Source organism: Callospermophilus lateralis, chromosome 6, assembly GCF_048772815.1.
Source record: "Callospermophilus lateralis isolate mCalLat2 chromosome 6, mCalLat2.hap1, whole genome shotgun sequence".
Taxonomy (NCBI): Eukaryota; Metazoa; Chordata; class Mammalia; order Rodentia; family Sciuridae; genus Callospermophilus; species Callospermophilus lateralis.
This window is the reverse complement of record NC_135310.1, coordinates 147,866,324-147,878,455: the sequence shown is the minus strand read 5'-3', so window position 1 is coordinate 147,878,455 and position 12,132 is coordinate 147,866,324. Positions and strand designations below refer to the sequence as shown.

Below are 12,132 nucleotides of genomic sequence, written 5' to 3'. Positions count from 1 at the left end.
GAATCTATTTTTCCTGGAAACGAAGGAGTTAACAATAAGAAAGAAGCCAATCCGGTTTGATGCACTCAAAGAAAAAGTTGTGAACCTCACTGTCTAGTGAGTGAATACCTTCTGCCTCCCAAGACACGAGGAGGTGTGCTTCAGTGCTCCCCATGTGAGCATTTAAGTGCTGCTCCAGTACCACACCTTCCACTCACTCGGCACTCAGCAACCCTTATTGTTATTTAAGGAACAAAACACTGAAAAGGGAAGAAGACTGAATTCCAAACACTGCCCCTGACATCTGCATCACTTATCAACTGCTCCTGCAGCGTAGCAGGCTAGTCAACCCTGGGACAGCTGCTGAGAAGATGAATGCAAATTCTACAACCCCAGAAGAGATGGATGGAATTATCCAGGCTGGTTTATGAAAGCTGTTTCTGAACTAGAAACTTTAGGATTTATAAAGTCTAAACAGAAGACAAGGCTAACGTGGGGAGACTGAGGGAGACCAGCCATATTTATATATCACTAGAGGAGAAATGTGTAATCCTCCCTTGTGATATTTAGCCAGAAAGTACACTGCTAATCCCAAACAGGTTTATGTCAAAACACCTTTGGAGTATTTTAGAATTCAACAAATAACATACTTGCACTGTAACTCAAACCTCTCATACGTTATTGTACTTTCTACAAGTCCTTACTAAATTGAATCATTCATGGGTATGGATATCATAAATAGAATAAGTTTCTTTACCCACGAATATAAATTATTTGTTATTTTAAAAAAGGTCCCTTTGGCTATTTAGTGTAGTTTGTGCTTCCATAAGAATGTTTTTTCTAGTTCTGTGAAGAATTTTATGGGTATTTTGGTGGAAAATGCATGGAATCTATAGATTGCACTGGACAGTCTGAACATTTAAGCTATCAATTCTTCAATCATGAACACGAGAAAGTCTTTTCATCTTTTGTTCACAAATTCTCTCATCTGGGTTGTGAGGGGAAGGGGGGGAGGGAGAGAACAGAACAACAACAGATGAGGTAGAGAGGGAAGATGGGAGGGGAGAGGAGGGGGGATAGTAGGGGATAGGAAAGAGCAGAATACAACAGTCACTAATACGGCAATATGAAAACATTGTGAATGTGTAACTGATGTGATTCTGCAATTTGTATTTGGGGTAAAAATGGAAATGCATAACTCACTTGAATCAAATGTATGCAAGATGAAAAAAAAATTCTCTCATATGTCTGGTTATTCCTGTAGAGATATATTGTTTCTCTGGTTAATTCCTGGGATATTTTATTTATTAGTAGCTAGTATGAATGGAATTGCCTTCATGATTTCTTTTTCAGCAAGCTTTGTTACTGGTATATAGAAAACAGATATTTTATGTTGACATTGCATCCTGCTACTTTACCGAGTTTATCAATTCTAATAGTCTCTTGGTGGAATATTTGAATTTCTACATAGAGAACAATACCTACAGAGATATTTTCATTTCCTCACATCGGATGCCTTTTCTTTCTAAAAGCTCTGCTATGTGAATAACAGCAATAAAAAGACATACTTGTATTGTCCATGATCTTAGAGGAAATGCTCTCCACGTTCCCTCATGGAGTATGACGTTGGCGACAGTTTTTCACACATAGCTTTCAGTAGTTGAGGCAGGATCTTTCCATCTCACTTGGAGAGCTTTTATTATGAAGGGATGTTGGATGACGGATCTAGTAGTTCCCTCCCCAACCTGCCAGTAATGGGCATCTGAATGCGGTATGGTGGGGGAGCACCGGCCTGCAGACCTGGCATTTAGCAGGAGTCCCTGTGCAGCTGACCACACCTTTAGTCTCAGAGGGCAAGGGCTCCACCCTCTTGGTTATCAAAGGCAGTGTCCTCCATTCTCCTCCTTGTCCCAACTTTTCTCTTGCAGTTCAGGGCACCCGTCGGACTTCAGTCACAGTTGTTCTGCTGTACCGTGTAGGGGTCATGAGACAGTGACCCACAAGTAAGTGTGGTAGAGCGTCTGTGGAGTCCTGGAGGTGGGAATACGCAGGGGGTTCTGACACCTAGAGCAGCCCAGACAGACGGCAGATCACTGCTCAAAATGGCTCCTAGCTACAGCACTCTGGGGGTTTCACGGGAGATAACGATGGATCCTTTTCCAAAGCAAGGCTACTGTGACAGATTTCAGATTACTTGTCTAAGTGAGCTGCAAGCACATGAGGATCGAAATTTTTCAGTATTTAGGATTGTCAGCATCCATACTGGTTGAGTTTTCTAGGACTTTTTTTTTTTTTTTTTTTTTGGTGGGAGGTGGTACCAGGGATTGAACTCAGGGACGCTCAACCACTGAGCCACCTCCCCAGCCCTATTTTGTATTGTATTTAGAGGCAGGCTCTCACCGAGTTGCTAAGAACCTCACTTTTGCTGAGGCTGGCTTTGAACTCATGATCCTCCGGCCTCAGCCTCCCAAAGCCACTGGGATTACAGGTGTGTGCCACTGTACCCAGTGGACTTTTCCCACTCTTACCCCATGTAAGCAGGACTCCTGTCTGCAGACCCACATATACCAAGGTATTTTGTTTTTCTCCCTATACTGTTATTCTTAAGTCTCTAAATCTTTCAGGTTTCAGTCTTTAGCTGCTTTTCATTGTCTCTCCTCAATGCTCATCTCAAAAATGCAGCCATGTATCTATTACTTTAGTTCATCTTTGCGGAAAATATCGTGAGTGATAAATGCCTTTTCTTCAGCCAATTTGAATCAGGAGGAAAAACCACAAGGGATTTTTATATATTGATCTTATTATCCCATAATTCTACTTCTAGGGGAAGTAGTTTAGCAATTCTGAGATTTCTGGTGGAAGAAGTTTGGTGGTTCTCTCTATATAAGATTTTTTTGGTAACAGTGACAAGTTAACTTTTTCCATTCCAGTTTGGATCCTTTTTTCTGTCTTGTCTAATTTCTCTGACTAGGACTTGCAGAACTTCAATATAGTTCTCAATATGTAGAAGTGGTGAGAGTAGGCATGCTTGCTTTGATCTTAAAATTTTCAGGTTTTCACCACTGAATACAATATTAACTGTGGGCTTCTCACATATTGACTTAAAAATGTTGAGGTGATTCCTTACACATCTAGTTTTTATTGTTTTTTTTCCAAATACTTTTTCTGCATCTATTGAAATTATCATAGGATTTTATCCTTCATTCTGTTAAGGTAGTTTTTTTTTTTCCATTTATTAGTTTCCATATGTTGAACTATCCTGACATCCCAGGGATAAATCCCACTTGATCACAGTGTTTTCAATGTACCGTTTTAATCCATTGACTTATATATTGATAGAGATTTCTGAATACCTGTCCATCAGGAACATTGGCCTATAATATTTATTTTATTTAGTGTCCTTATATAGCTTTGGTATCAGAGTAATGCTGGTTTCATTAAGTACACTTGGTAATGTTCCCTCCTCTCCAAGTTTTTGGAACAGTTTCAGGAAGACCAGCTAATTCCTTTTAAAATGCTTGGTAGAATTCAATCATATATCCGTCATGTCCTGGGCTTTGCTTTGAAGGGAAATTTCCGATTAGTGATTCTGTTTCATTACTTTGAATACATTTAATTTTTCTACTTCATGATCAGTCTTGGTAGGTTTGTGTCTAAAAATTTATTCATTCCCTTTAGGTGATCCAATTTGTTGGCATATAATTTTCTACAGCAGCATCTTATGATCCTTTGTATTTCTGTAGCATCAGTTGTAATGGTCTACTAATTTTATTTGAGCCCCCTTTTTTCTTAGATAGGATAAAGTTTGTTACTTTTATCCTGTCACAAAACTTTTTTTTCTTTTTGGTACCAGGGACTGAACTCTGGGGCACTTGACCACTCGACTACTGAGCCACATCCCCATTTTGTATTTTATTTAGAGACAGGGTCTCACCAAGTTGCTTAGCACCTAGCTTTTGCTGAGGTTGGCTTTGAACTTGTGATCCTCCTGCCTCAGCCTCCTGAGCCACTGGGATTACAGGCAAGCATCAAAGAACTAATTTGTTTTGTAGCTCTTTTAAATTAGAGTCCATTTCTGTTATTTCTGCCTTCATAAATATTTTCCTCCTCCTCATGACTTTGGGCTTAGTTTATTCTATTTTTAGTGCCTTGCAGTGTAGAGTTAGTTGGTTCATTTGATATCTATCTTTTTTCCTAAAGTAGACTTTTTAAAAAATATTTTTTTAGTTGTAGATGGACACAATGCCTTCATTTGTTTATATGTGGTGCTGAGGATTGAACCCAGGACCTCACATGTGCTAGGTGAGCGCTCTACCACTGAGCCATAACCCCAGATCCTTAATGTAGGCCTTTATCCTTATGAACTTCCCTCTAAATGCTGCTTTTGCTGCATCCCATAGGGTCTGGTGTAGTCTGTTTCCATTTCCTTTTGTCTCAAGAGACTCTTGATTTTCTCTAACCCACTGATTATTCAGAAGTATGTTGTTACTGTCCACACACTTGTGAATTTTCCAAAAATTTCCCTGTTAACACTTCAATTTTGTGCTACTGTAGTCAGAAAAGATACTGAACATGATTTCAATCCTCTTAAACTTGTTAAGACGTGTTTTGTGGCCATACATTAGATATATCCAGGACAGTGTCCAGTGTACCCTTGAGAATGTGTACTCTGCTGTTGTATGGAACTTTTGTATGTCTGTTGGGTCCCTTGTTCCATGATGCCATCCAAGTCCACCATGTCCATATTGATTTTCTTTCTGGATGATCTGCTCATTGTTGAAAATGGGTTTCTGAAGTCCCCTACTACTATGGTATTGCTGTTGGTTTCTCCTTCTATTTTATTAATATTTGCTCTACATAGTTAGGTGCTCTAGTGCTGGGTGCCTATATATTTACAATCATTATATCCTCTTCTTGAACTGACCCCTTTATCATAATACATTAATCTTTGTGATCGATGACGGATTTTTGACAGAAAGTATATATTAAGTATATAGCCACCTCTGCTCTCTTTTGGTTACCATTTACATGGGGTGTATCTTTGTTCATCTCTTCATTTTCAGTCTGTTTTTCCTTAAGACGAATGTAAGTTTCTTGCATGTCATTGGACCTTGTTTCTTTAAGCTATTCAGCCACTCTTTCTTTTGACTGGAGAATTTATTCCATTTACAATAAAGTAATTGTTAATAGGTAAGGACTTACTGTGGCCTTTTGCTAATTGTTTTCTGTTTTGCAGTTTGTTCCTTTGCCCCAAACTTTCTGTCTCACTGCCTCTCTCTCTCTATGCTGCATCTTCATCTCTCCCTTTTCCATTTCCTTACATTTCTATGAGTGGCAGCCAGGCTAAGAGGCCCAGTGCTTCCTAGGTGCCAGTGTATGCCTGGCAGCAGCTAAACTGTAGAGTGATAAAGGTGAACAAAAGAAAAATCCCTAAGCTTATGAACTTAAAAAGACGCAAACAATTCCAATACAATACAGGGAGGGTTAAGGTAATGTTTACAAAACAAAGCTTGGCAAAACCGGACCCCTAGGCCAAATCCAATTTTGTAAATAACATTTGGCAGAAGCCCGATTACTGGTTTAAATCTTGTCTGCGCCCGATTTTGGGCTACAACTGTGGAGTTAAATAGCTGCAACAGAAACCACATGCATTCAAGAAGCAAAAATATTTGCTATCAGTGTACTTTATGGGAAAAGTGTATCAATTCCTGCTCTAGGTCATCACTTGAGTTTTCCTGCATGTTTAAAGGGAGACCTGGCAATTCTTATGAGTAATTTGATTTCAAATGTCAAAGCAAAATATAAACAAAATATCTCCCATCCTTTGCCAATGGAGACATTAAAGGGAAAGGCCATCACAAACTAACACTTTCCTTCATGGCTTTTTAAAAAATGGTTTGCTTCAAACCACCAGTCTCCAAATACAACTTTTTGTCTATACAAACCAACAACAAAAAATCACTTACCTATTTTCTGTGTAGAATCTTCAGGAGTTAAAAAGGAAGGGCTACGCTGGGGTTCAGTTTCAGAAATTTTTGGAAGTGTAGCATTTTGCCTATCAATGTCTTCCCGTACTGGTGACAGAAGTTTAGCCTAACATAATGACACCTTTGTTAAGTATGCATTCATAACCACTGAAAACTTTATCAAAAAAATCCCAAGACATTTTCAATATTTAAGAAGTTAGGTATTGGATTTACTGCATTCAAAAGCAAACACAAAGACCAGGAAATTTCAGAATTATAAGAACAGTTAGGTCATGCTTCAACTGGTAAACTCTAAATTGGTGCTTTTCAGAGTGTAGTCCAGATCAAGAGCATCATCAACACACAGGAACTTGAAAGAAATGCAAATACTCAAGTGCCACCTATGACCTACTCAATAAGAAACGCTGGGGATAGGACTGAGAAATTTGTCTTAACAAGTCATCCTAATTTTTCTGATAACCACTCGAATTTGAGAACCACTGTTCTGAATCAGGGTTTGGCAAGGTACAACCCACGGTCTATTCTTCTAAATAAAGTTTTATTAGAACACAGTATGCTATTCATTTCCCTATCATCTATGGCACCTTTCTGGCTACAAAGACAGAGTTGGGTTATTGCTAGAGACTGCATGACTCACAAATGTCCAAATATTTACTATCTGGCCCTTTACAGAAAAGTTTGACAACTATGCAGTCTATACATACCTCATATGACAAAAACCAACCACTAAAGATAATTATTCTTCTACTTCAGCACAGGAAAATATATTTTAAGTGGAAAGAGGACACTGGCATGCATACTTTTAACTCCTTGGTATAAAACGAGGATAAGTGAAATTTAAAAACCTCAAGGGTTTGTTCAATATTTACATAAGCCTGAAGGCATGTGAACCACTTGCAAAATGAAGATTTATATGCTAAAAAAGCTTTAGAAGCAATATAAGCAATATAAGAAACTGAAAGCTAGGAATTCGGAGGAATTAAACCAAGTTTACTTCAAAACAAATTCAAAAGAGCAAATAGCTGTGGGAATTCAGAATAGCCAAGGTTTTTGGTATCCTATATTAATATTTAACAATATTTGGAAACAATGAAAAAAAAAGATCCTAATCTTTACCTATGATTTCATACTAAATGTTTGGAAGCCCTTACAGGTTTTCAGTTTTGTTTTTGTTTTTGTTTTGCAGTACTCAGTATTGAACCCAGATGCACTCCATCCCTAAGTGACATGCCCAGCCCTTCTTTTTATTAAGGGAGGGTCTTGCTAAGCTGGCCTAAGTGGCCTCAACTTTGCAATCCTCCTGTCTCAGCCTTCTCAGTAGCTGGGATTACAGGTGTGCACCACCACGATTCTTGCAGTTTCTATTGGCAGAAGTGGACATAACAGCAAACTTCTGGTTCATCATTCTCATATTGCTGGAGTATTTTGAGGAAAAAAAAAAAAGTCGTGTAACCCAATAGGGCCCAGGGCAGTCCAACACAATTTACTTACTTGATCTTTCTCGTGGTCACTGCCACTACTGAAAAGGAAATGTGGCAAGACTAAAGAACAAAAGAAAATAAGCATACAGTGGGTACATTTAGTTATGAGACACATAGAAGTCCATTTCTCCCTCTAATGACACAGGCCACTGCTAGAGCTATTCCCACTCTGAGCACCTGCTCGCGTGTCTGCTCTTAAATACTTCTGCAATGATTCCTCCTTGTTCCTCACCACCTGGTGTGAACTCCCGCTCCAATCACCTTCCCTGAATATCACCCTCACTTCCTGGGTGCATTTTGGTGGGGTTTTTTTTTTTAATTTTTATTTTATTTTTTTCATCTTTCATACATTTGATTCAAGTGAGTTATGCACTTCCATTTTTACCCCAAATACAAATTGCAGAATCACATCAATTACACATTCACAATGTTTACATAATGCCATATTAGTGACTGTTGTATTCTGCTGCCTTTCCTATCCCCTACTATCCCGCCTCCCGGTTGTTTTTTTTTTTTTAACCTAAAAAAGCTTCCCTTTCTCAGCTCTTCACACCCCACTCCTTTCCCAAGGCTTAGCTCAAGTCCTACCCACCTTGTACTTAAAAGTGGCTCTAGCTCTTATGAGGTCCCCCCAGCTCAACTCCTGACTTTTAATAACTTCTAGTTAACTCCATATTCTTTTGTTTCACGTACATATATTTTTCCTTTCTGGTGTGAGTGTAAAATGGGAAAGAGGGGCTCATAATCATATTTCTTTGTTACCATCCCCACACTGAAAAAAAACAATACCTGCCGATTGATCTGAGAAGTGACCCAGAAGATGACAAGAAAAGGTACCTCTTAAACTGCTTCTGACTCTAGTCTTACTCCTGCTAGAATATGGCTTCAGGGATTTCCTTTTGTGGCTACTGCTCCAAGACTGTTCACTGGTAGAAGAACTTGAATCTTGATTACTCTCCGAGAAAAGATGTTTCCTGTAATTAAACTTTTACAAACACAGAGGCTAAATAACCGGCCAAGGGGGGCCAGTGCCCTTGACGTACAGTTAATCCTGTTACTGCACACATATTAACCAAGGCATCAGAGAAGCAAGTCCTTCTGGAAGAACTGGCTCCCTCCCATCATAAAAATGTGCAGAAGGGAGAGAAAAAGGAATTATTCCATTAGTGAGTTCCAACCCTGCTGCTGCTGTAGAGGATGGCACATAATTTTTAATCAAGTATCTGCACTTGAAGAGATGTTAGCTGTTCAAAAGCAAATGCACCAAATATTGGCCAGCTTCAAAGCATAAACTCAAATGACAAAACAAAGTACACACATGTGTAAACACAAGCTCACACACACATGCACACACACAAGCATGCACACACACCCCTTTTTATTTTGCAAAGACCTGGTTCTCTATGCCTTAGAAGAGCTGAAACCAACCAGGAGGATCATTTCTATAGAAAACAAAGCATTCTGAAACTAAGACTAGACTATAATAGGTTAGTGATTTAGAATACATTTGATCTTTTCTGGTGAGCAATTCAACTATACTTTGATATTTATCTTTAAAAGCTTTTATAGTTTTTGAGCTTCTAAAATAAATGCTATGATGAAAATATGTTTATGCTCCATTTTAAAATTGGTTTTGATTTTAACAGAAAAAAATCCCACCCTATACGAGATTCGTGTTGGGTACCTCCAGGGGCTCTGTCCCCAAACCACTCTGCTTTTCCGGGGACCCACCACTCAGCTGCAACAACCATTCCCATCTGTGGTAAGGGGGGATTCTGAAGGATCCCAACATGGTAACTGGCAAAATGTCTTCTCAAACAGGAAGCATCCACTGGAGGATATACCCGCTATCTCAAATGACAAAATGCAGAATCATCTCCCGAGACCACAACGGGTTAGAACTGAACCAATGTCAGTTGTTTGTGATATCACCACCACGGCCCAGGGGTGAGGGTGGTTAGTTGTCCAGTTACCAAATAAATTCACTTGTAAGACTCCTTAAAATGTTTCGTGGTTCAGCATTTTGTAGAGATCATTTTTTAACTGACAAAATTCGTGAATATGTCTGGTGCACCACATGAGGTTCTGATATATGAATCCACTGTGTAAGAGTTAAAATCTAATTAGCACATGCATGACCTCACATACTTTTTAAAAATGAGCATGCCTAAAACCTATTCTCATAACAATACATAGTATACTTAAATTGCTATTAACTATAGTCATTTTGAGATAAGACGGGCCTACTTTTTGTCTAATTGAAATTTTGTATCCTTTGATCCATATTCTCCCCAACACCTCTGGCCCCTGATAGTTATTTCCCTCCCTATTTCCATGAGTTTGACTTTTTAAAAAGTCCACACAAGTGAGGCCGCCCAGGATGTGCCTTTCTGTGCCTGGCTTATTTCACTCAACCTAATGTTCCTCATGCTCACCCACGCTGCCAGGAGTGACAGGATTTCCCTCCGTGAGGCTGAACAGTATTTTGTTGAGAACATACACTACATGTTAGCCATGAATCCATGGACGGGCACCCACACTGGTTAGAGAAGGTGATTTCCAACAGGAGCTTTCATGAGCCAGGCTTATCTGCATCTTGCTCTTTATTTTTTAAAGGAGAACATGGACCACACTCAGTACTGAGCTTCCCAAAGCAAATGGCCACCAATGGTGGCGCTTGGATAGATGCCATTGACCAAGGCTGACTCAGCAAAACATTTTGATTCTTTAATAGGTCTAATCTACTCAGGATAAGTTTTGAGTGCTTAAGACTTTTAAAAATATATAGCAAAGCAAGAAGGGGCCTAATGTAGTTTAGGGGGGGGAAATGGGGGACAAATGCTTTAAGAGGGGAAGCCCCAGGATGCACTTTTGGGAGAGCTCTCTGGCTGTGCACTTCAGTGCTGGCGGCCACAGAGATGCCACTCTCACCCGATTCTGTTGCTAAGGAGCAAAGAGAGGGTCCACCATGTCCCAGCTAACATGAGGGGGCTCTTTTCTGTTAAATGAGCACTTACTACAGAGGCAAAGGACTGACTGAGAGCATCTACCTTCAAATTGTCCGCTACCTATCTGCAAACAATTAGGATTTAACGTGACAATGTTACCTTCTGCTGACTTTTTTGACTGGGCTCACTTAATCTGTCCAAACTGATGATCCTAGATATGGCCGGTGGGCCTTTTCAGAGCCCACAGGGTAACCTGGCGATTTTCCAGCGCTATTCGCTACTTGCTAGTAACACTGCTTTTCCATTTAAAATTGAAATAATTTCTTTTAAAATAAATTTAAGGTAGTTTAGAAAGACTGGTAACCAGGAATCATGCTATGGCACGTTTTATAGATGGCATGCAAGTAACTGAAATCTGGGGAGTATTACTTTAAAATAATCAAAGGTACTACATTACCGACATCCTTCTCCTTTGCTTTCTGCCACTCTTGAAAGCAGGATCTTCCCTAAAATAAAATATATCCAATGAATGGAACCAGTACGACCATCACCCTCTTCCTTCCCTGACTCCACCGCCCTTTGCCCGATTATGAACCCTGTGCATGGGGAGCATCCGTCCTGCAGACTGGCTTCTATTTTGCAGTCTGTTCACATAGATTCTCTGGAAGACAATGACTTTTTACAAGAAAATAAACTTTGCCGAGTTCCTTGTCTGAGGCACACAGAGAAGAGGAAGGCCGAGCAGGATTGGCAAGGGGCCAGTCAGCAGCAAGGCTGCAGAGTGTTCTCCAGCCTGGCCTCCCCTGGGGTGCTTTAAACAGATGCTGCACATTGAGCATCTCATGGATCCATAAGCCGACTGTCCATTTGTAGGTCTTCCTTGGAGAATGTCTACTTAAGTCTTTTCCCCACTTTTTTACTTGGGTTATTATTATTATTAGCAGCTGTTGAGTTGTAGGTGTTCCTTCTATATTCCGACTATTCATTTATCAGACATGTGGTCTATTATTTTTATTTTATGGATGAGTGTTAGGATGTAAGGTTACTGTAAAAATAACGATGGGAATAAAGAGGGATGCTGCCATGGAAAATAGTATGGAGGTACTCCCCCCAAATAAAAATAGAACTACCATGTAATTCAGCAGTCCTACAAAGTATACGTCCAAAAGGTACCAAGATCAGAAAGTGCCTGCACTTCCATGTTCGTTGCAGTGTTATCCACAATGGCCAGGAGATATGCTATGATTTGGGTAAGTGTTCCCCAAAGGCCGAATGTTAAAGGCTTGTTCAACATCCTGCAGTGCTGGGGATGTGGTAGAGGTGGGACCTCCTGGGAGGAAGCTAGGTCACTGGATGCATGCCCTAGAAAGCGATTTGGGGATCCCAGTCCCTTCCTCTCTCTTGTTCCCTAGCCACCATGAAATGAGCAGTTGTCTCTGCTGCATGCTCCTGCCATGATGTCCTTTGCCACAGGCCCCAAAGCAACAGAGTCAACCAACCATGGGCTGTAATTTCCAAAACTGTGAGCCAAAATAAAACCTTTCTTCTCTTTAAGTTGAAAAATCTCAGGCATTTATTTATTACAGAACCCTAAAGCTGACTAACACAGTTTGTGAACAACCCAACTATCCATGAGGAAAGCATGGATAAAGAAACCATAGCATACACAGGCGCACACACACGAATACTACTCAGTCTTAAAAAAGGAAATCCTGCCACAGGTAATGGCATGGATGA

The 12,132-nt window shown here is 40.0% G+C and overlaps 1 protein-coding gene across 3 annotated transcripts in view; it reads right to left on the bottom strand.

Moving 5' to 3' along the window:
* Sycp2l (synaptonemal complex protein 2 like) overlaps positions 1-12,132 on the bottom strand; it is a 102,325-nt gene that overhangs the window by 40,697 nt on the left and 49,496 nt on the right. For all 3 annotated transcript variants that reach the window (XR_013091681.1, XM_076859189.1, XM_076859188.1), the window contains 4 exons: positions 10,853-10,901; positions 8,285-8,432; positions 7,458-7,507; positions 5,946-6,072 (listed from right to left, as the gene is read on the bottom strand). Coding sequence is in view for 2 of the 3 variants with exons in the window: in XM_076859189.1 (XP_076715304.1) it covers positions 5,946-6,072; positions 7,458-7,507; positions 8,285-8,432; positions 10,853-10,901 (374 nt within the window). In the remaining variant the exon portion in view is untranslated. The remainder of the gene's footprint in view (positions 1-5,945; positions 6,073-7,457; positions 7,508-8,284; positions 8,433-10,852; positions 10,902-12,132) is intronic.